Consider the following 24,501-nt stretch of genomic DNA (forward strand, 5'->3'; position numbering starts at 1 on the left):
TCAAGACTAAAAGAATGCAAAATTTCATTACTGAAGGACCTGACAAACTCTTCATTCATATCCAATTTAATTAACTCTATTTATAAATACTCATTAGTGACAAGGATCTTTTTTTCTGGAATCAATCCCTCAACTGGAGAAACCCTGCTGTTTTCTAACTGCAGCACTGCAAAGGGCTAGAAAGAGCCTTTTCCCCCCCTCCTGACTATGAACTGGGGCCTTTACACAAAATTTGTTAAGAGAATTATCTGAACACATTCCCAGGGAAAGAAAAGCCAACTGTAACAAACGGGCAGAGCTGTTATCATGTATGGATATAATGATTTAACAAGGGCCAGCACATGCCACCAGATCTGCTGTCTCCAAAGCAAGCCCAAAGGTCACAGGGAATTAATAAATACAAGCGGCTCATTTCTTAAAGTGTAAATTCTCCCTCAACCCAACCCCCAAACCTGGACAGAGTCTTCTAGTAACAGTAGGAGGAACATGAACATTATTCCTTTTAAGACATTCTATTATCAAAATCAGGTCAAAGACAAAGATGTGAGTTTTGTACACTGCTACAAATAATGTATAATTGTAATACCCAGCTTAAACCAAAATACAAAAAAAGGCAGGATTGCCCTTACTCACTGAGAAACTGTTACCATAGGGACACCCCCCACAGGTATACACACATCCTAAATGATTCCCAATACTACTTCCCTGTATAGCTGAGCAGACAGAGCTTCTAAGTCTTAAAGCTCATTAATTCTATTTTAGGTGCCAAAAGCTCACAAGTGGAATAGTTATTTACAAGTTCCAGTTGCCACAGTTTACACGGATGTGATCTGCATGCTGTGCCTCCTCTGGATACGGGTAAAGCAGCTTCTTAAGGGATCATTATATTTCTATTGTGCAGGATGGCTTTGGTGCACCATAACTCCATTTAAAGTACTGTTTAAACTACATCTGGGACAGTACATTAACAGGATAGAAGTTGCCTGAAGTTCAGAAAATGAAATTAAAGACAAATGCCTTGACGAAGGCTTTGTTTTGCAAGGAAACATTATAAAGAGCTTCATTATATCAGCAAAGCATCTCTCAACATATTTGGGGCTGCATAACTGCCAAGACTTCTCAGGAAACAATTATTGCATGTTGTGAAGGGACAGCAAGGGCATTACAATCCCTCTTTTACCTCTGCTCAATGTTCAGGACTAATCCCGTTTCTTGGGAGAATGTAAAACAACAATGAGGCAAGAAACCAGTATTCAATTTACTGTGAAATGCAGAATTGCTATCAGGCATTTACATGTGTAAGAAAGGAGCCAGAGGCCCTGAAATTATTTTTTTAAATGTTTCATACAGTTTATGTGGTCAAGAAAACATTGGTCTTTGACTAGTACGTATTATGGTATGCAATTTTCTAGGGCTCTCCTTCTCAGCTCTGTCTCTAGAAAATAAAATTAAACCCTATTTTGTGTAGCTGTAACACTTTTTCCCTCTTACACATCACCAACAGAATGTAGACTTGTACCAGTTAAAATAGTATTTAAAAAAAGTAAAGGTATCTCAATTTAAGGATAAATTCCAAGGGAGAGAAAGCAAAATATTTTCTTTTCTGCTCCCCACTCCATCACTGTCCTGCCATCTTAGTCTCTGGGGACTGGAAAAACCTGTGCTTTGTTTGATGTCTCCTCAGCATTGGGACACAATGCTAAATTTGAATTCACACAAGGGCTTCTATTCCTAAGAAGTCCACTTTGTCCACTTGTCATTTCCAGACTGGGCAAGAGGCCAGCCTCAGCTCTGCGTCCCTGGTGGAGAGAAGTATTTGTAGCTATGGCTACATGCTGAACAACCACACAAACTTACAATGGCTTACATGCACACTGGCAAAACTTTCCTGAAGAACACAAAAAGGAAAGAGACATGAAAAGAAGCTTTACAGGACAAAGGAGAAGTACTTCAGTGGCTCTAAAAACGCTGCCCAAGCAAGAATCAGCAGCTGCCTGCTCACAGCAGAGAGCCAGAGCCCTCTAAGAAAAGGCACATTAGCATGTTCAAACAGGAGGAACCAGACACATGATGGATGTGCACTGCCAGCAGCTCCTGCTGGGGGATATTTTTTTGACTAGGCAGATCCCGGTGAGCATCCAGAGACAGCTCAAGCACTGGGGAACCACATCGGCTGCTCCTCACCTGCTTCTGCTCAGCAATGTCAGCACTGATGCTGATTCTTCCCCCCCTGGAATTTCAGGCCTTATTTCTGCCAAAATGGGTATTTTACGGATGATTCACAACTCCAAACCATCAAGAGGATTTTTTATTTATCCTTTTACATCAGATGTCCTAGCAGCTGCTGTGCTCAGTGGTTACCTTTCTGCTCAGGTTTATTGAATCAACCACATACCTCATCTTTGGATGTCTCAGAGTCCAGTTTCAGTGTGAGGAACATGACAATGTGAGGCACGTCCTGCACAGCCTGCTGAAGGTCCAAACTGTCCCCTCCCCACAGGAGCCGAACCAGGTTGTTCATACTTGACTGCGTTTGTTTGTTCCTTTGCTGAGAAGTTCCTTCAGGCTCAAATACCGAGGTTTCAAATGTCAGTTTAACCTATTAAGGTAATTAATTACTGTGAGAATGAGGGTGTACTTACAATTACTTTCCAGCACCAGATGAAACATTGAGCACTTTAAGAGGTTAGGTTTTCTCAGCCTCAGCTTTACAGACGAAGATGTAAGCAAACAAAATTTCTGCTGTTTCAAGAAATCCAATTACACATTCAGCACTACATAACCATCTATTACAAAGGACAAAGCCAGCTATTACATGCTCTATGAACCATGTGAGTAAGCATGTGGTTTGCTGTGTTTTCATACTTAATTCTTATGGTTTTGAGAATGGAAAAATATACTTACTGCTCTGGCTTTGTCTGAGCACAAACACCCATGACTGTGGCCTTTGAAACACATACAGTATTTGACATTTTTCAAAATGTCAGCAGTTTCCTAAGAATATATCCTGAAGGCTCTTTCTTGAGCATTTCTTTGCCATTTTGAGTGCACCGACACATTTGCACAGGGAAACCAAATTAAGTTTACACTGGACTGCAAAAGTCTGTTAAATTTTAATGGTAGCAATTCTTTCATTTTCAGTATGTTAGTTTTCCTTTTTTTAACTGTAAAATCAGAAAATAAGAGTTTTGTTGCTTTATTGAACAATTTACACAACTACCAAGTAGCCTACATCCCTTACTGTGCTATGTCTTCAGAAGAAAAAAGATCAGAACACAAAAAAGAATATCCTCTCTTAAACAAAACCTTGCAAGTTTAAATGATCAAGCTTATTTTGGCAAAAAAAAATATGATATTTACTGTCCCTTATTTCTCAAGTAAGTTTAAACCCAGGAGTTTTAGAATAAATGCGTATTTCCTGACACACAAGCAACATCTAATTTTAACTTGATGTGGAAACATATTTTAAAGTTTGGTTTTAAGCCCTCACCTACAAAAGTTATGTTTGCTAATTGTCTCAGCAGTGATGAAAGTGATTTTTTTTTGTACATACATTTTCCTAAGTATGAAATGAGGAGATGTGAGAAACACCTATCTCTTTACTGAGCACAAAATCGCAATTTCCAAGGAGAAGAAAATAATTTATGTTCTTGGATGAGACCTTATTTTTTATCAGTCTTCAAAGTGACTGAAGATATATTTGGACTAAGTGGGCATGCTCTTAGGTCCCACTTTCACATGTTTTTACTCAAGACTGTTTGTCTGCCTCCAAATAACATGCCTATTGGCTGGGAAATTCTGAACATAACACATCACACCAAATCCTGCTTCTTTGTTAAAATCAGTGGTAATTTAGCCTGAGAACTGATGCAACAAAATCCATTTTTATTTCTCCCATTTTGAGAAGCCCAAGCAGAGGTAATTTACACATTTAAAAACAGATCATTTTCATAATTGTGTATGTGTGTACACAAATTTCAGAAGAGGAGTGCCAGCAAGAAATACTGATGCTTAAAAACACCCACTGCCTGTCAAGCTAGCTCAGAGAGAAGTGCCATCTCTTACAGCTACATTTATGTCACTGCTTGCCACCTCCCCTTCCACTTTACTCCCTCTCCCAACACCTTCCATTAATGTTCTCCTCCCCTATTTGAGCTGCTATCAGCCTTTTATTCTCTTCCCTGCCACAGTACTGCAGTCAGTCCTGCTCTCCTGTCCTGTACTCAATTCATCCCTTGCTCTCTCATCAGTTCAGTTTCGGTTCCTGACACTGCACACGAACAGGGCTCAAGGAGCAGGAACACCCAGCTAAGGAGCAGCTGCTTTCTAAGACCCAGTAACTTGATACTTGACAGTTTCGTAAGTGTATGTTTTCTTCTCCAGCATTGTGAGACTCAGTTCTGTTTCTTTGTCATGCCATCTGCACATATTTCAGAATATTTTCCTCATACCCTAACTTTTTACAGATTTTCTCAAGGCTCAATAGAAATTCTAACTTCTACTGCATCTTGTCTGTGGACATTTAGTCATGACACTTAGGCTACAGTCTCTACACTAATGACACACAGATGTCATTCTTGCTGCAGTCTATCTTTTAGTCTCTCCGTTTTTAAAAAAACAAACTTAGTCTGTCTTGTCTTAAGAGACACAACCGTAAGATCCTCGAGGGAAGAGAATCAAAACAAACTGGACTGAACAGAACTTTAACTCTCTTTCAACTTGGAGTCATCCATGCTGCCTCCCACATCACTGTAATAGAAAAGGACCAAGAGACTGGGTATCTACATATCCTAAGATTTTTTTTTTTTTTTTTTTTGTGGAGAAGAAATCAATCTTCATCCTGAGCAGTGCATAGGATCTGATTAAATATGACTAAAGTCCCCTATTATAAGTACTGACTGTGAAACCTCCCACAGCTTTGATTCCAGTTCTCCTGAAGAAAATCAGTTCAATGCACAACAGAAAATAGAAAAGAAACCGACATGAAGAATGGGAAAAGCATTAATATTCCACTCTATTTATCATGCTCATGTTCTCAAATCTCAGAACACTTCTCAAAAAGAATTTAACCAAATGGCAAGAAGGTGGCAGAAACAGCAAACTGTGACGGACATTGTCACCTTTCCTAAGCTGAAAATGGTGATCCAAGTGGAACATGACAGAACTCTCCACAGCCATGGCAGGGTAAGACATGAACAGTTAACTTTTTCTCATAACACAGGAACACGAGGGGTATGACATGCTCTTGATTAGATGGCAATTTAAAAGTCAGTGATAATTAACATAAAACTTCCCAGTTACATAAATCACGGCTCCAGGATGCTGTGGAGGTCAAAGGAATTTTAAGAAACAAAGGAGAACATAGAAACTATTAACTGATTTTACAAGTCCTTTACTATTAACTGCTGGAAGCTGGAAAGTAGTGATGGAAGGTCACTCTGTATTCAATCTGCTTCTTAATACTATTACACATTTCTCAGTATAGGAAGAGAAAATGTAGCTGGTGTACCACTGGTCTGTCCCAGAAAGGCATGATTTCATCTGCAAGAAAGCCACATGGCTTGGAACATAGATTTTATTACAGACAGACCTGAGGGCATTGCCTGCCTTTTAAAGACTGCCTGCTGCTTCCTGTTCTTGGTATCTGTTTGCCATGTGCTTATGGTCTGAACAACTGGAACTCAAAATTTCAGGCTGAAATTTCTGATTTAAGATGTCTGCCTCAGGCTGGATATTTTTAGAAAGTTTTGAGTAAAATGGTTCTGCAGCTTCTGAGTATCAGAGTAAAGAAGAGTATAATCCTTTAGTATATCTTGCCCTTCCTATTCTGTCTTCTCTGTCTCGTGGTGCTAGGAAACAGCAACTATTTCGATTGCAGAAATGTAAAGCAAAGGACAAATGTAGCATTTGGACTTCTATTGCTCAGTAAATGCACTAATCTAGCCCTTACAAGCCCAGATCTAGTTGTCTAAACTGAGGTAAGAAAACCAGAATTCTAGAAATGTGATAATGACATATATTATGCCACATGGTGCAATTGAATTTAGGTAGTGAAATTTCTGAAATTAATTCCAGCCATTTTTAACATGAATCCAGAAGTGTAGGGACTTCACTTAAGGAAATAACTTATATGTAAGTAAAAAGGCTTCAAACTGCATCTTTTTTGGTATTCTGCAAGGTAAGATGAATGAGAACACAGTAACAATTTTGTTTGTATTACAAAGTGTCAGCTACAATAACCCTCTGTTCCTTCAGCAGCATGACTGCAGTGTACTGCATTGCAAAACCCCAGAAGTCAGTATTTACATCTCCACTGGTCTATTCTAGCCACCACTCGTCTGGCTTGACTCAAACTGCACAGCAGAAAAGGAGTAATTGCACTTTAATGAAAGGATTTGGAAAGCCACCATGACAAACTGTTACACATTTCAAGTAATTGCTGCCTGCTTGACAGATTTACTGACAGTGCAAACACTGACACTGCATCACAAGGAACTGCTCTGGGAAGGGCTGCACTGCATTTTAGCAACAACTAATACCTACACCCTAATCTAGAGAGGATGCAATTACACAAACTGGATCATGTGTGCCTTTTGAATCATTCTGTATTTAATAACAGTTACAGCAACTCCGTATTTGGTCAAAGACAGACAAGAGAAGGTTTTTGTCCCATGGAGCTCTGCCAGTACCTGACCACAACTCCAGGAGCTCCAGGCAAACTTGAGGCTGTCAGAGATCTTGGAGAGCTTCCTGGACTGACATCCCCAGCACTCAACCTCACTGCAGCTGCAGATCTACTTCCACAGGAACTTGCACTACCATAAGTTGCAAACAGAACTTTTGTGTTCAAGAAAACATAAAATTTCCACTTTTAAAAATCTCTGGACTGTAAAATATTCCTATTATTATCATCACCTTGTACATTCTACCTGAAGAAAAACTACCAAGAGACTAATTTTTAACCTGCTCATACCTCTAAGTTTAAACTTTTTGTCTTCCTGTCCATCAGCAAGAAGATTTAAGCAGAATAACTCAAAATATTCCAATTTATGCTAGTAACATCCTAGGTAAGTAACACTCTCCTAGCTGAGTCTGAAATAGCTATCTAATTCTTCATTACTTATTTAATTCTTCATAAGAGCTCCAAAATTATTCAGCCAGAAGATATATGCAGTAGGTTTTGGGAAAAGCAACATCATTCATCAAGTCAGATTTTTTGGAACTTTTTTTTTGTATCAATTTTTATTACTGACTTCTAGCAGTTTCATCACTGTTGAGTTTTGAAAGGTCTTAAAAGTATTCAATCTAACATCTCTTAGAACCCTAAGCATTACTTTTTCTATTTAGATATTAAACCAGTACCAATTTCACCATTTAAATGCTCTTAAATATTTTTAATAGCACTCCTTGTTAATTCAGGCTTGTTTTTACTCCCTTGTGGTTTCTGAGTCTTGTTGATATTGATGAAGATACAATCATTCTATTTCAGTATTTTCAGAGCAATTATTGCCATTATAAATATAGTAACTGGCAAAAAAAAAAAATCCACTACTATTCTGCTGACATGTTTATTTTTAAGCTAGACATCAGCACCTACCTATTTTAATAGGATTTTTCTGACTCTGATTTTTATCAGAATTAAACTCTGAAATTTCTACTCTGACTGAAGTCAAGCAACGCATTCAAGAGATAACGGAGGAAGTTTTAAGAAAAAGGCCACTTAAATTTTGTTTCCTCAGAGAAAAAAGGTTAGAAGCAGTACTAACTTTTACAGAGGACTTTTGGGATAAATGTTCAACTGTACTGTATACTGTACCTGCATAGGACCTGGAATGCAAGACAAAACCCTCTCTATGTTTTCAGAATTCACATCGACATCATTTACAGCAACGAGAACATCTCCTGGAGGTGGAACAGACAGAAAACGAGAAATTCAGTTGCTACTGCATCACAATACAGAGTAAAACAGTTTCTTATTTAAAAAAATTAATTTGCCATTCAAGCTGTCATAAATGTCCATTTGTTGTATTTAAGTAGATGTTTGCTACATACAACATTTACCACTTTTAGTCTATTACCTCAGTCTCATTTACTAATGGCATCTTGTGTTTTCTACATCTGACACCCTTACCATCACTGGAAATGGGGAAAAAAACCCCTTAGGTTCCCAAAGACAAAGTCATTAACTGCAAGAGGAGAAGGTTTGCAAAATTAAAGGCACCAACTTAAAAGCAAGCAGAACTCACTTATAGCTTGCAAACTTTAAATCCACCTTCCAGTTTAAAGTACAAAAATCAAACTGGGAAGAAAAATATTCTCAAGAAGTATTCCAGTGGTAATTAATTGATAACCCATGCCTCATCCCTCTCAAAAAGATGCATGTTTAAGCATGGAGTATGTAAGAGGGATGGATATGAGACCTGTGGAAAAGAAAACAAACTTGTGAAGCTAGAAAACATAAAAGTAAAATAACATCGAGAGATAAAACTACATAGACCTGTGAAAAAGAATAGAAATTGGAAAGTAAAAATAAAAGGGTTTTTGACCATTCATTGTTTGGTCTTTCCTTGGAATGTAGGCGAGTGATCCCATCCAAAGTATTCCTTACAGTCCTATTCACCTGTGCTCAAGAAAAAAGAAATCAAATGAGATCAGATAGACAGAAGTAATACTGCAGCAACCACGGGAAATTAAGAATCTGTTGGTTAAAAACAAGGTGAGCAGAGCCTAGGTGAGAAAGCAGCTAGGGTGGAAATTGGAAGATTCTAAATTTCTAAAAAACTTTCCAATAAAGGTGCTTACAGCAAACTACCTGAGATGAGGCAACATAAATTTTTGACAAGAACTGTAAGAAGTGACTGCCAGTGGCACCCGGATTTGATGGTTCATTGGTTCCTTCACTAGAGCCAAATATTCAGCTTTAGAGTAATAAAATAAGCCTTACTTTCTACTTGATTTTCTTTGGTGGCACTTTCCACCGTGAAAACCGAGCTTCCTTTTGCTTGAGCTGCACACAGACTCCCCTAGAAAGTACCTCCACATCCTCTCCAAGGTTAACACAGCCTTCATCACTCAGGCTGTGCAAAGGGATTAGAAAAAGGATATGGATTTGCAGCAAAAGTGCATTTTTAGCATAGTTATATTTTAAGCCTTGACTTGGCAACAAAGATGTCATCAACTGCAGAACTAAAGCACTGAACCACTGTAAGGTTCAAAGTGTATTTCAATTTTCCAGGGAGGAGACTTGCTCAGCTCGAACTGACACAAATGCTAATGTGCCAGTGCTAATGACATGCACACTGTGGAAAAGCACAGCCTGAGTCTCTAAGGTCTCTCGCTTCCCTAAAATCTATTCAAGGCCACAGAATGTTCAAGTACAGAAGAAGACTGACAGTTAGCATTATTTCTATGTTCTACCTTGTTTTAAATACCTTTAAATTGCAGCTGGGATTTTTCCCAGGTACAAGGCTGATTGCTCAAAATCAGTACAACACACAATCAAGGCCAACAAGAGACAGAACATTATTCTGAGCTAACCATCAGTAAGGAAACACTGAATATCTCCAAAATGCAAGCAATATTCCTCTTTAATACACCAGGCAACAACCAGTTGCTCACTCTTCTTTTACATTAAAGGGAAATTAATTCCTACTTCTGAATGCAAAACCAAGAAAAGGTTACATTTTACTCTACACATAAAAATGTTTTAACTTTTTCAAGAAATAGTTCTGTCCCTAACCTCTGTGTTTCTTGATGCAAAGCACAGTTAAGTTTTAGCCTGTCAAATCTTCAACACAACAGTAATTCAAAGACAGAAAAGCTGGAAGTTAAACAGCATTTAAAGGAACTCACTAAGTCCACGCCAGAGCCCCAGGACATGAAAATTAATAATGAAAAGCAGAGCACTCAGGCTACTCTAATATAACAAGAATTATAAACAGGATTACTATGCTCTTTGTTAAGAATACTGTATTAAAGATCATTATTCACAACTACAAGAGAAAGCATAAATTGCTCTTGTACTCAAACTCATCTGCTTAAAACAAAAGTTGTGTTGTTTGTTTGACTGGATCCTTAGGAATTCTGTTGTAAATCCATTCAGAGGAGCTGCACACACTTTGTGAAGACATCCCCACCTTAGCACTTGAGGGAATATTTTGGAACCACATCTTCCAGGGTGGAATAGACAAAGACACTTGGAAAGGAGAAGAGCCATCAGTATTTACATGTTGCATACTCCAAATGTTTTATTTATTCAATCCCTAATGTACACATGTAAAACTTTCATTGCAGCAGTAAATATTTATTCCATCCAATTGGTAAAAATGTAATCATGGACCATACATGGAACAGCTTTCCAGAGCACACAGCCCAAGCAGTCCTGTAAGGCTGCCTTCCTTCTGCCAGGAAATGCTGTAGCACTATCAAAGAAGAGCAACTTGATACACAACAGAAAATCTTTCCTGATTAGTATGGATTTTCCAGAATTGGGGGTGGAGGCAGTGAGGGTAGGTGTTTGCATTTTTTGCTACTTTTCTTTTTGCCACACACAACTGCAGTCAAAGAATAGAGACTATGAAGTAACAGAATAAATAACATCACTGGGCAAAGTATGAGCTGAGTAAAATTATGAAACCAGAGAAATCTTAAAGTAGGACATGACCACAAGATCTAGTCAGTGTGATAATTAACTGCAGTGAAAGAGTTAATACATGCAAGTCGTTCTTTTTTTAAGAGCTTGACATCTACATTTGATTTGAGAATTGTTTCTTGCCCTTTAGCAGTGTGAGAACTTACAGAAAGACAGACTGATTCAGGTCTTCAGACGTTAATTATGTCAAAAAATTAATGCAATTGTATGAAGCTTAATCTAATTTCACTTACCTAATGCTTAAACAATTCAGGTTAAATGATACCAAAGTTTAGAGTTTTTGCAATTGTTTAAGTTGGTCTAACTCAATGGTCTGCAGAGTTAAGTCAAACCATCTCAATCTAAAACAACACTGAATTACAGATATAGGGAGAAACATCAAAACAAAAGTATCACTCAGTTCCATTTTTAGAGATGCAGTGAGCCACTGCCATAGAAGAAAGGAATTTTCTTCAGGCAGCTCCAAGGTATCATTCCTTAAGCCAAAAAACTTGCATTTAGAAAAAAGACATGTCTTTCTGAAAGAGAGTAGTTTAGATTACACATTAAGAAGAGAATCTTTCCTGTGAGGGTGGTGAGGCCCTGGCACAGGTTGCCCAGCAGAGCTGTGGCTGCCCCATCCCTGGGAGTGTTCAAGGCCAGGCTGGATGGGTGTAGTGTGGGGTTAGCACTAATGACCTTTAGGGACTCTTCCAACCCAAACTGTTCTATGATTCTATGACTCTCTTTAAGAAATGAAGTAAGCTTTACTTAAATCTCATCATAATCAATGATCAAGCTTCTGAGTTCTATCATCTACTGTGGCAAGATTCTCAGTTCACAAAGAAACTGTAAGACATCCATGCATGTTCTCTGCACAATGTTAAGCAGGGCTGAACTTTACTTGAGTGATGAAACAGAAACAAGGCAGGAATTCTTTCTATTTTATCTGTCCTCATCAGATAACCATGACTTCTGTTAACCATCCCTTCCCTAGAGATAAACCTGCAAGCACCATTTCTAAAAGTAGATCCCCATTGGATTAAGCTCAGGAACACTGACTGGCAAGTAAGCACCACTTCTATACTGTGATGGGAAGTGCACATTATTTTTCTGAAATCATGAGAATCAAGTTGTTTCCACGGGAGAGGATTCCATGACAAAAGTGTCCTCCATCCTGATATTTAGTTTTCTCTGTTCTTGGTAATGACTTTATAAGTTCCCATAGGCCTTTCCAAAAAAAGGCAAACTCTGGAATGCATCCCTACTGAAGAAAGGCAGATCAATTACTTTATACATTAACAGACTGCTTTCATCCAAACCAGTGCTGGTTTAAGAGGAGATTAAAAGAACAAAAGCCACATCCCAAACACCACAATGAGAACACAGCAAAGCTTACACAAACTCTGTTTCCATCTTGTGAGCCCAACATCTCTACTCTGGAGAGTCTTTTCAACAAATACACCAGGTATGGTAATTCCACATAAAAATCTCAAACCCTTGGAGTATTTTGGCCCTTTCAAGGGCTTTTTTTCCTGACAGGACTCCAAGGACCTTTCAAGTAAAGTTTGCCACAGCAGCTGTAGCATTTGCATACATGTTCAAAACTGGATTATTATAGCCCATGTTTACTATCAAACACAATTAATCCTTGTCAGTGGGCAGTTTTCACAAATTTTTGCCAATGGTACGTACTGATAAAATGAGAAGATTCATGCTGAGCTATTTGGTTATGAGAGCAATAAAATACTTTCAAAGAGGATAACAACAGTATGCTTTGCTAGTGAAAAGAGCTTTGCTGTATTTTCAGTGTCATTGGAATTAATTTTTGACTTGTACTGTGGCAAAGATGATGCTCTTCAGCATTTACAAGAACTTTTCCCCAACATGAATCTAACAGGTTTCAATTTGAAGGGGGGTGGGAACCAAATTATAATGGCATTACCCTTATTTGTCAGGATCTAAATGTGAGTGTTTTGAGTTGTTTTTCCACTTTGAAGATACGCTCCAAATTTTCCACAGCAGACCAAGCTTTGCATAATGTTGCAAATTAACTGAAGCAAGGAAAATGTTTTGCCAAGAATAAAAAAGACTTAAAAAGCACAAGATAGAAGCAACTGTATTTAATCTCAACCAAAATGAAAGTGGCAATGAGTTTAAAAATCAATGAGGGCTTTCCTGTTTTGAAAATTTAAGATGGATGCTGGCCTGCTAAATGTAAAAACAAAAATACAATAAAAAAGATAAATGAACTGATAAACAACACATGGATAGAGTGCCATCTTTTTAGAGTTACAAAGCAGCAGGGTTTTTTAGCTTGCAAAACTGTTTTATTTACTTTCATATGGTCAGCGCCTGCATTCCACTTGGTTAATAAAGTACAGCAACAAGACTTACGACTTCCATATGCAATCTCAAAACCAAAAATTAAAGTGTATTGCACAAATAATAAACAGATGTTTTAAGTGTTCAAAGCTATAAGGGATACACAATTCAAAACAAATATGAGAAGTCACCTGAGGAAAGTGATTATTAAGGATGGAAAAAGAAGTTACTTCTACTAAAAATGCTGAAGTATAAACCATTTTGTGAGTCAAAATGAGTGCTGCAAACTGGTCACCAGGAAGACAACCAGATGTCATTTTAAAGCATGTATTTTTAAAGGAAAATATAATATGGATTTGCCTCATAAAAGGCAAGCTGGCCTGGACCACTGAAGGTCACTGAAATGTTAAAAAGCTGAACAAGAACAGGTTAATATTTATGTGCATACAGGTCAATGGAGATGAAGAAAGTTATGACCAGAGCAGCCAGCAGGCATCATGCTGTGCTGATCAGGTGTTCATCCTTTGTGATGGCCTAAGAAGCTGCTCACTTTTGTGCTGATTCTTCAGTTTTAGACTGACCACAAAAATGTCCTTTACTGGCTGTTTCCACAATTCTCCACACGACTCCTAAAACCTACTTTGATCAAGAACAACTGAAAGGCAAAGTACTACTGCTATTGTTCTTGAACTTCCTGACAAACTTCAGCTCCTGTGACAATCTGAGGAGCTACCTATTAAACTCTAGTTGCTTCTAAATCAGGCTTTAGGTGTACACCACAGCTATCCCATCCTGTGATGTGCAGTACAGAAGCAGTAAACTGGACAGATTTTTGACAAGAACAGAATTTTTTTTACTGTATATTCTTTATGCAGACAAGACTGAAATATGAACATCTAATTTATGCAAAGCATCCCTATTTCTAGACACCACATAAAAATTCCAGAGTACTCAGCATCACTATAGATATATAATTTGAAAGTATTTTTATATGAAAATTATACATTTTCCAGTGTTGGCACTGAAGACATCTCATTTTCCCAGTTTAGAGCTGAATAACCCCAGTCTGCTTAAAACGATTTCATTTTCAATGTGCAAAAAAACAAGGCAAGGGTTGATGATAACCTAGGACATAATAAAGTGCAAGACTCTTCTTAGATTAAGCTAAATGTTCTTCTATTTGAAAGAAACAAAAAAAACCCCACAGTGTTCATCCTCACTAGCTCTGGGAAGCATTAAGTGCAGCAGATGAAATACTATCTCTGGTTAGGTCAGCTTCATCTCCTGGATCTGGTACTTGCCTACACTGTTCTGACTTCACACCTTCTCTCACAAAAATCTTATTTACAAATCTGTGTCCTAAAATTAACTTACAGGTTACAAACACCCACTCTTACACTAATTAGATTAAACACCCTTAAGCAGATGAAGTTGAAACTTGCTCTCTCCTCCCCCTCAGCCCACATCCCCCACTTTTTGACTAATCAGTTCTTGCTGGTAAAATTTGAAAGTTATCCAATTTTCCCTCTAGAGTATTCTTTAGCATCTCTACCAAAAACACGTGCTGGAGCAATCAGCCAGTCGAAGCACGATGTGCCTTTTTATACACACAGCACTGGAATTTCAAAAGCACTCATGCTGACTTTGTGGGATTTGTGCTACTTATAGCATTAAGATTTTTAATGATCTTCTAACCAACATCACATCTTTGCTCTCCCACTCTGTGAGCTTCAAGGATAATGAAATAATCTTTCACCCTTTACAGAAGTGGCCTGGTTGTCCCACATTTACTGTGTCCAAGGTTGATGTCCTGTGAGTGCCAAGTTCTGAGTGATCTCAATGCTGGGAGTGGGAGTATTTCTGTTCCCTCATTACCCCTCACAGCAGCTCATTCCCCTCCATCATTCACCTCTGGGTGCCTGTCAGACCTTCTGGGATCCAAGTTTAACTTACTGCACCAGCAAAATACTGGACAGCCAATTTCTCTTCGGGGTTAGTTTGCTGCCAGGTTATTTCCTCAGCTCATGGAAGTGCCTGAGCAGCCAAACCAAAACAAAGGCTGTACTGGCTCACTGCCTCCCCAAACTGCAACCCTGCCATGGATCTGGAGCCCCCCAAAGTCACAGCTGCTGAGGAAGCTGCTGTTGGACTTGCTAAACAGAAAAATAACCAAACAAGGCTGTTTGGTTTAAAGTTTGTAACATAAGATTCTATCTTACTCAGTATTTTTTCCCTCATTTTTATGATACAAAATCCATTGATAACATACAGTAAAGCCTTTTATCTAAGGGGGATGTTGTGGAGAAGAAGGAAATCTAAATACAGTATCTGGCAGACTACAGGTTTACTTCAGTCCCACTTACCTACTGAGCAAATCCTCAGATCAAATTCTGAGCTAAAGGTGATGGTGGGATATTTCTTGCTCCAAGCTTCTCAGTCTCTGAACACTGAAGATGGTCATCTCCTTACTGTATTGACACCTTTCATGTTACACCACATGTTCTTAGAATCAGTCATGCAGTAAAACTGACTAGGCAACAAACCATCAGATGCAATGACACTGACTTAAAATAATCCCTCAAGAACTGATGTAATTGCTTACGTCTCAGGAATATTCAATACAGCTGCCTCTAACAGTAAAAAAACCCATAAATCTTCATATTGAAGGAAGAGTGCAGAAGTTAGCTATTCCTTCAGTTACTTACCAATCAGGATTTGACCTGTTTTCATTGCAGAACTACCTGGCACCAAGCCATGTACCACAAGCTTCTCTTCACTGACTCCTCTGGTGGCTTTATCCCTGCTGCCTTGTTTTTCCACTCTTCTGCTGCTCCATGAAGACTGATGGACAATCCCTACTAAGGCCTCCAGCAGCCTCTGCTGCTCTTCTTCCCCAGCACTGTAGAGTTTTCTGGGATTTACATAAACAGATACATCTTTGTATTTTTGCTGAACAGGGACACCCATTTTCTGAGCAGACCGGTGTTTCAATATGGAAGTAGGACCAGAGGGGAGCACATCGCAGCTTCCACTGCCTTTCTTACCAGAACGTTTTGGTAAAAGACTCTTCTTTTTTAGCATTTTGGTCCATTTCTTCAGTTCATACTTGCTTTGCTTTCGTGATCCCTCTTGAATAATTTCAGCTTCATTTTCACGAAACCTGACATGATTCACTGCTGGCATTTCTGGACAGCTGTTCTGCAGCAGAATTTCTTCTTCACTTTCACTTAATTCTAAATAAAATAATTCTCCATTTTTCTGCACACTATCCAACCACTCAGGCTCAAGGTCACTGGAAAAGAAAAAAGAATGATCTAATAAGTTCTAATAAGGAAGGTCACTGTGCAAGTGAGATCTGATTATTTTAAGTACGGAGGGGACAGAGAAAGTGCAAGGGTTGAATAAAAAGCAGGGAAAAAAAATAGTTGCCTCCTGAACACTGACAGCTCAACTGCTTTAAGTCTGCCATGAGGGTTAGAGCTTGTTTTACATAAATGATGGATATGGCAAGGAAAGACATCCCTCTCACCAAAAAAACAGTTTCTTCCAATGCCTTAGAGGAAAACAGCCATTGCAAAAAGCAGGGTTCTCTTTTCAGAAAACAAACATTTCTTTGACGTGCAAGTTTTAATTAGCAATTATATTCACATGCATGATAGGACTTCCCCTTAAGAGAAAAAATTCCATTCTATTTGTTATCTCCCATTATTTTTTCCCTTGTGCATTTGTAATATATTCATGGCATGATTTTTGAGGTGGTCCTGAAGATGGATTTGTTTATCCTTGAGGGCTCCATCTAACTCAGCATATTCTGTAATGCTATGGGAACACAGATTGCACTGCCAGCCCTTTGGAAAGAGAAGATAAACATTTTAAAAATCACTTAGATTTAACATTAAAAAAAAAAAAAAACAATAAAACAATCTAAGATGAAATCTAGGCAACAGTTTTTAAAAGCAAAGTTCCAAACAGCATATGCAAAAATACACACTAAAAATGCAAAGAGGCAGCACTGCTACAGAAACAGGATCTGGCAGCTGGTGTGGATCACCCAAAGTCAAGAGTGAGACAGACACTTTTGCAAAGCAAAGGCAAAGCAGCCCTAGGATATAACAGAAACATCATCAGCACAGTGCAAAAGAATTTTTGTCCTAATTTGGCAATGGTGATGTGTCAGCCATGTCCAGTTTTGGATAGTAGGTTTTAATAAAGATGTAATAACTGGAACATACCCAGAGCAGACAGACAAATGCTAAGTAGCCTATAAACACATTTAAAGGGAAGGAGACTGAAGGAAATCATACTCTTCTGGCTGAGGAAAAAAAAAAAAACAACCAAAAAATGCCTGCTGAGGGGCAACAGACCAAATGAGCCTCAAGGTGAACCATGGAGTGTTCCTCCAGATACATGAGGATCAGTAATGGCCAAAGTAAGAAGAGCACTCAGAGGTTTAATTATCTGTTCTGCATGGAAGATTTTCAGGAATAGACAAGACCAGTTAATTCTTCCTAACCAGATGAGAACACTCTGCTCCATAAAAATCATATAACGAAAAATGAGACTGGAGACTTACATCATAATTATACAGTAGTTTAAAGTTAACACACATGAATACATTTTACACTTGAACTACTTTTACTGAATAAAGAGTGCAAATCTGGTTTAAAGCTAGTAAAAAATATTCAAATAGAGCATTAATTTGAAACACAGATAAATGAAAAAGTTTCAAAGTTTAGCTGAATAGAGAACATTATACAGACATTGCACCTTTAATGGAGGATATGGCTGGAGTAACAATAGAGAAAACACTGGCATTACTCTCTTTCTGGAGCCCCAGTTGTTGAGAAAAGTCTAAGGTGATGTTTCTTCCATAGATCCAATCTCCTCTGCATTTATTAGCTTTTTTTGCCCAAATAGATAGTTTAAAAGAAGAGCCACCATTTGTGATAATTTGGCTATACCTGAGGGATAAATCCAAGTTTGTGATTTCTGCTGAGTCTTCCTCCAAATCCTTATGCAAGCAAGTATCAGAATGCTAACAAAACCTAAAGGTTGTCAAGGGCACACTCTTTCTGATCCAACATCTCTCAGAAGGTAGTAGGCAAGAAATAACATGAGAAGAGTTTTTCCTTGGTTTGTTTTTTAAAGGAGTACTCCCACTTCCTGGCATATGTAAGCAAATTAAGCAAAAACAAACAAATAAACAAACAAAAACCTCCCTCAAAAACCCCAATAAAACCCAACCAAAACAAACAAAAGAAACCAAAACCCCCAAACCCAAACAAAAAAGGAAACACTAGAAATTTACATTAATGGATTAACAAAAACTCCTGTCATGTATGATAGCATTTTTATCCCCTCTTTAAAAGAGACTGTGATCATTGGAAAAGCTGTTTCTTCTTTGGGGTAGATGTCAAAATTTCAGCCTGGATGTCAGTACATACACTTATGTTCTCCAGCTTTGTTCTCTATTTTTATTAAAACAATATGGACCAGGGGAAAAAAAATGGTGTGGGCATGTCTGGTGTTTACTCTGGGTTCACCCAAACAGAACCACTCTGGAGAGAACTACACTGTAAAAAAACTCTCACTTTCCCAATACAGATCTACACAGACATCTGGAAAAGCAAATCTGAAACCAGAAGTCTGCACCTAGGACGAGAGGTTTTCCCCCTAATGCTGTACTGTCACAAAAAATTTAAACCAAGCAAGGAAGGAAAAAAGAGGGGGAAAAAAATTCTTATTTTGATCTGTTTTCCCTTGTGTCAAAACAAATGCTTACACAATAACCTCAACTTGCCTCTAGGACTGGAAGCTTCAGTCAAGGGAGCTAAAAAACTTGAAGTCCTGCATTTCTGTAAGAGTAGTTTCACTGATCCCAGATTATTTCGTCCTTGGGGTAAATGGCTGAAAAACGGTGCTGATTGAAACTGTCCATTTATGGAAGAAAGATAAATTACAAAGGAAGGATCCAAGTTCTGCTTGTTATACAGATAAATTATTAAAAGTATTGCACATATTATTACGAGTATTAGACATGTGCTGAAATCTGTAGAACAGCTTTATCCCATAAACATATATAACGAATGACAGCAAAACGGCATTTTAGATGAAAGAATTGAGAAAAGAAAAAACCCAAACACACGAAATATATATAAAAAATAGCTTCAGGCTGAAATTTTACTGTTGAATTCTGGCTCATAAATATAAGAATAAAGTAAGGTAGGTGTACATACAACAGCTTTGCCTCTGAGCCAGTGGTACAGGGCAACTACAAATTAAACTGCACTTGAATACAATTCTAACTTCGCCCACTTAATTCTTTTTTTCCCCCTCCGCTGCACAGCATGATGAAAGCAACACGCTGAATGAAACGCTATTGATTAGACCTTGAAATACACATCTGAAGTGTCAAACAGAGCTGTTTTAACACAAGGAACCAAGCTGACGTAAGTTGAACTTCATCCGAATTAAAAAATACACAAATACATTAAAACCCTGGAGGACGCATTTGTAACTTTAAAACATGTACTATAACAGAACCGCCTTGTGACTTAAAAGAGAAAGCCAACACCTTTCTTGCTTTGGCGTGTGCCAAGTCCCTCTTTCCCCTGCGCCTCCCAGCTGGGATGCCGGGCTCAGCGCAGGGGCAGCCCGCAGCATGGAGGCACTGCCGGACACCTCCCACGGCCACCGCGGCTCGCCCTTCCCGGGCCCGCCCTTACTCGGAGCTGGCAGACAGCGAGGAGCCGCAGGAGCCGCTCTCGCTGCCGGTGCCCGCGGGCTCAGCGCCTTCTCCCCCGGCCGGCTCCATCCCCGCGGCAGCGCCGCTCCCGCCGGGCCCCGCGGACGCCATGACAGCCGCGCGCCGCGCGGGGGCACGTGACGCGCGCCGCGCCCTCCCATTGGCCGGCGCCCCGCGCGCCATGGAGACGGCGGGAAGCGCGAGGACCCGGCCGTGAGGGCCCGGCCGTCCCTCCGTGAGGGTAAATCCTACATTGTGAGGGGGATTTCCATGTGCCCAGCCTCCCCCAGCCCTCAAACGTCTTTCCCTGGCTCGACAGGAACGCATCATGGAGAATCAGACTTTATTTAGCTGCCTGATTCCAAAGTCCCAGTCGCTGTCCCATAAAAGACACAGTTAATGAAACTCGAGAGTCCTGAGGTGAGGCTCCGAGCACTGTAACCAGACACTGATCAGGAGGGGGAAACATGAGGTACAAACTGATTCTCGCGTTAGCTGGTAAGCAGTGGGATGCCTCTGTGCTTTATTTTTTGTGTTATTGTAGTAATTTAAGGAGCTGTGAGAAATTAAAGTAGGTTCTTAGGTTTGTCAGGAGAGCAGTGCGGTTCTGAAGAAACAAAGATGTGACAGAGCCAAACAAGCACCGTAAAGTATCCCACACAGTCTACATGTGTAAAATCATGCACAGTCAAGAGAGACAAAAAAACCCAAACCATCCTACTCGGTTTTCATGACTTAAATTATTCACATCCATGAAAAACAAGAGCTATGGCAGCCCTGCAGACAACTTGCTGTGTAGCTGTGTCAGTAAACCCGTCAGGACACACATGGTGAGCAGGGAAAGGGATGGAGAGTAATTGTTGGAACATCCAGTTTAATATGCTGGATTTAATCTCTGCTCAGTGGGATATTTGCACAGCTTCAGCAGCGAGGTTTTATAGTGTTGGAACACTATGGAGGAGTGACAGAATCCTGGTATGAAATTCCTGTACTTGAAACTGTTTTAGGGAAGTGTATAGTAGTAGGAGTGATTTCAAGCGAATTAACAGACAGAAATGTTTTGGACTCACAGATATGTGATTAAGGCTTAAACTGGAGTAAAAATACCTATATTAAGTACTGTGGCCATTCTGAAGTCTCTGTACAAGACCTGATTTCACAGATTAATTACTGTTATTTATTTATTACTATTTACTGTTACATGGTTATTAAGACTACAAACTTATCCAGAGGGGAAGACAAAAACATTTCCTAAAGAAAAAAGTTTGTTCTACTATGCTTTCATTCAGAAGTAGATGAGATACACTGTCCAACCCTCCATAATTAAGCTTATACTTGTAAGCACTTTTAATACACTGAGCAGCACACTGAAGGGTTTTTGTAGAGAAGTGATACTCAATGCCAGATGGTGCTGTGTTAGTTAAATTTCACTGAGTTCAAGAGTTGATTAATTGGTTCCAGTTGTTTGCTCAAGAAGTGAGAAATGCAGGCTCTCTCTCAAGGAGGCAGTGGTCTTACAGCACGCTATTTTATAGGAATAAGCATATTATGAATGGAAGGATGATGGAAGGCTTTGGTCCTCTGAGAGGAGTAGCTGGGAGCCACCTAAAGACTTTGCTGAAACGAATGTGGAATTTTTACTGCTGTGGGAACAATTAAAGATTGCAGGATATATCTCACACAGCAGGATCTTATTTTAGTGAAGACACAGATTTTCCCACACAATCCCTCTTGAGAGGAAAGCTTCTCATTTCTTGGGCATAAATATTAGGATAGGACTTGAAATAATTTGTCTTCTGGCAGACACTTTACACTTAATCCGAGTAGCTAGGGCTGATGATCCTCACTAAGGAATCCATGAGCCTTCCATGCCAAATTGCTGCTTTTAACATGGAGATGGTAAAAATCTGCCAGGGGGCATCAGTGGCATCGGCAGCACTGCTCACCCTCACTGGACAGCTGGGTAAGGAGCACTTAGGAGTGGCTAATTTAAAGCCTGAAGGTTGTCCTGATAAGCTGTTCCTGCAAAGAACTAAATCCACCTGTGGAAATTTATTTCCTGAAAATGGGTTTCTTGTTACTTTTTGTTTTGTTTTGTTTTTTGGCTTAACCTCTTTTAGAAACTCTTGTGCTTTAAAAATAACAACTTGCCTTGATCCATGCCTATATTCAGAGGAGACTGAAGTTAAAAGAAGAGAGCGCATAGGACACACTGGTTCCATGCTTCAAATTACAGCTCTTCTTTAGTGATAATGAGGTAAGAAGGCCCTAAGTGACTTATTAATGTTTCATTTTTTGCTTGCTGCTTGTTTTCAGATCACTTAATATTTCCAGGAAGGCTCTACCAACAACTGGACAGACACATATGATACACTGCAGATAAAACTAAGAGGAAAATAGTTTCATCTTTGTTTTTCAGTTGTGTTTCTTGCTAACACCTGCTTTACTGAAAGAAAAACTAACAAAAAGCATGAGTGACATTATATTTCAGCTATTGATTCCTGGAGGTTTTTTTATTCCTCCAGTGCACAGCATGAGCAAAATATGTCAGAAATAATTCCCTCTTTTTAAAAGATTAATGACAGCAACACAACTTTCCCCTCCCCAAGTCTTTCTTAAATGACAAAATACATACTTCACAATGATTCCTTAATAATTAAGATTTTTTTTGATTACAAGGTTTCCATAAAACAATGTAAGACTGTGTTAAGAATCTTCTGTTCACAGCTCCTCTGACAGGACTGTGTAGAGACCATCCACAGCAAAGTGGCCTGGAGAGTGACATTGGGCTGTCATTTTAATTGGGATATTTACATATAAACAGACTCCACGGAGAATGAAGGCTATCTCTGGGACCAAAGGAAAAGAAATTTTGTGAGTAAACACTCTAGTGCTCAATAAAGGAAATAAAGTATTCTGACTTCTTAAGCTTTCTGTATCCAATTCTGATTTCAGAAGAACACAAAACCGATAAGAAGAAAGCTGTGAAGAATCTGGGAAGAGTAGTACAACCCATCTCATTCTTTTGAAAAACACTTATAGAGTTAAAAGTTCTCTCCAGAATGAAAAGCAACTGTAATTTTCATTTTTTTTCCTACTGCTATTACTTCACCTTAACTGTTTTAAATTTCAATTTTTTTAGGATCACCTGCTATTCATAGCAGGCATGTCAGGCAGGAAAAAAAAGCATTATTTGTAGTCAGTCAACATGCAAATGTTTCAAGCATGAGTATCCTTTTTCCACTTAGAGTATCTTAACGTAAGCAATATGATGGGGCAGCATGTTTTTAATCCGGCTCTGAAATAGAACATTTTCTGTTAAGTCACTGACAAGTCCGTGGGGTTCTGTTTGCATACGAGCACATTTACTGTGCATGAAGCAGCCTCGGAGTGCCATGCCGGAGCAGGCTGATTGCAGCGTGCCCTCCTTGCTGCGCTCTGTGTTTGCATCCCCAGCGCTCACAGGAATGGATTTCACACGGCTCTTCGTCTGACGCCTTGAGCTGGAGTTAAGAACCACTTGTTAGTTTCCATAGCAAGGCCGGCTTGGAGCTGGCACTGGAAGTGCCCGTGCGCTTTCTCTGTGCAGCTGGAGATAAACCAGCGTGGCTGAGGAGCAGGAAACGGACACTTCGCAGAACTGGGGACGAGCCTCTCTTGGATTCTGCACAATGGGCTGCGTTTTTCTTTGTCAAGTTTCTGAGGCTCTCGGCTAGCACATGGAAAATGCCATTAAGAGTGGCTTTCAGAGTCCTGCCTATTGGGCAAAATCCTGTTGTCGAGATGGTCTTTGAGGGGGGATACCGTGGAAAATCGCACGTTAGGGATGGTGAATGCAGGAGGAAAAGCAGCTGCTTCTCATACAGCGTGCCGCCTCCTGTACATCTACTTAAGGATTTCTTGCCCATCCCTCTTGGATTTGTGTGCGAGTTAGACTACACTATCGCCTCCCCTTAGAGAAGGGTTCAAAACGCATGGATGCAACAGCATCAATCCATATCAAAGAGTATCAGTACGTTTCTCTGCACATGGAAGAGTTCCGGGCGTAGCTCCCCTCACCTGTACGTCCCCCCCTTCCCCAGGAAGGAGGGAGGGAAGCCGGAGGGCGCCTGGGCTCGCCACTGCCAGCCGCCCCTTGTCTTCCCTGGCCACGCACACAGGGTCAGTCCCTGCTCCCGGCAGCAGGACACGGCCCCTCGCCCTTTTGCCGCCAGGGCAGAACAGGAGCTCGCCGGCGATCCGGTGGCTCCGCTGTCCCTCCGGCTGGTGGGTGCTGCTCTGCGGAGGGACAGGAGTCCCGGAGTCCCCCGAGCTCGGGAAGCGATCTCGGGCAGCCGCCCCCCACCGCAGCGGCCGCTCCCCGTCCCCGGCACTGACCTGTGCAGCAGGACGCTCTGCACCGAGTCCAGGTCCTCCAGGTTCCTGGTGACGGGCCGCGGGATGCTGTACCTGCCCGCCCCGAACATCGCGGGCGGCCGCCGCCCCCGCATCGCCCGGCCCGCGGCACCGGGACTGCGGGCGGCCGCGGGCAGGTGGGAACCCTTGAGCCCCTCAGCCCGCCCGTCCCGTCCCGTCCCCGCCGCGCCGCCCGCCCGCGCCCGGGGCCCAGCGGCGCCGCACCGCGGGGCGCGGGGGAAACGCGCCCTGCGCCGCCGGGAGAGCGCGGCTGCTCCTGCAGGGATTGCGCTGGGCCGCGGTATGCTTTCTGTCAGGAACTTGCAAACCGTGAAAACACGACTTTCACATAAAGGCAGTAAAGCAGCTCCTAGCTGCAGCCATAGATATATTCCCCCACCCCGAG

At 40.4% G+C, this 24,501-nt stretch overlaps 1 protein-coding gene and 1 long non-coding RNA gene across 4 annotated transcripts in view; both read right to left on the reverse strand.

The window, feature by feature from the left end:
• Window positions 1-19,811, reverse strand: part of INTU (inturned planar cell polarity protein) — a 33,501-nt gene extending 13,690 nt beyond the window's left edge. Inside the window, exons 1-4 of one of the 3 annotated variants that reach the window (XR_015803437.1) lie at window positions 19,681-19,774; window positions 15,661-16,247; window positions 7,817-7,902; window positions 2,396-2,599 (exon numbers count right to left, since the gene is read on the reverse strand). Coding sequence is in view for 2 of the 3 variants with exons in the window: in XM_014883715.2 (XP_014739201.2) it covers window positions 2,396-2,599; window positions 7,817-7,902; window positions 15,661-16,247; window positions 19,681-19,811 (1,008 nt within the window). In the remaining variant the exon portion in view is untranslated. Of the gene's footprint in view, window positions 1-2,395; window positions 2,600-7,816; window positions 7,903-15,660; window positions 16,248-19,529; window positions 19,632-19,680 lie in introns of those variants that run through there. The other 2 variants (XM_014883715.2, XM_088164177.1) reach the window with 2 other exon arrangements.
• Window positions 19,812-20,199: 388 nt separating this feature from the next.
• On the reverse strand, window positions 20,200-24,169 carry LOC148224077 (uncharacterized). Its single transcript, XR_015803582.1, has 2 exons — window positions 24,078-24,169; window positions 20,200-23,203 (listed from the first exon to the last, which is right to left on the reverse strand). It is a non-coding gene; the product is annotated as an uncharacterized LOC148224077 (long non-coding RNA).
• Window positions 24,170-24,501: the final 332 nt, after the last annotated feature.

Source organism: Sturnus vulgaris, chromosome 4 (genome assembly GCF_052056855.1).
Source record: "Sturnus vulgaris isolate bStuVul1 chromosome 4, bStuVul1.hap1, whole genome shotgun sequence".
Classification (NCBI taxonomy): Eukaryota; Metazoa; Chordata; class Aves; order Passeriformes; family Sturnidae; genus Sturnus; species Sturnus vulgaris.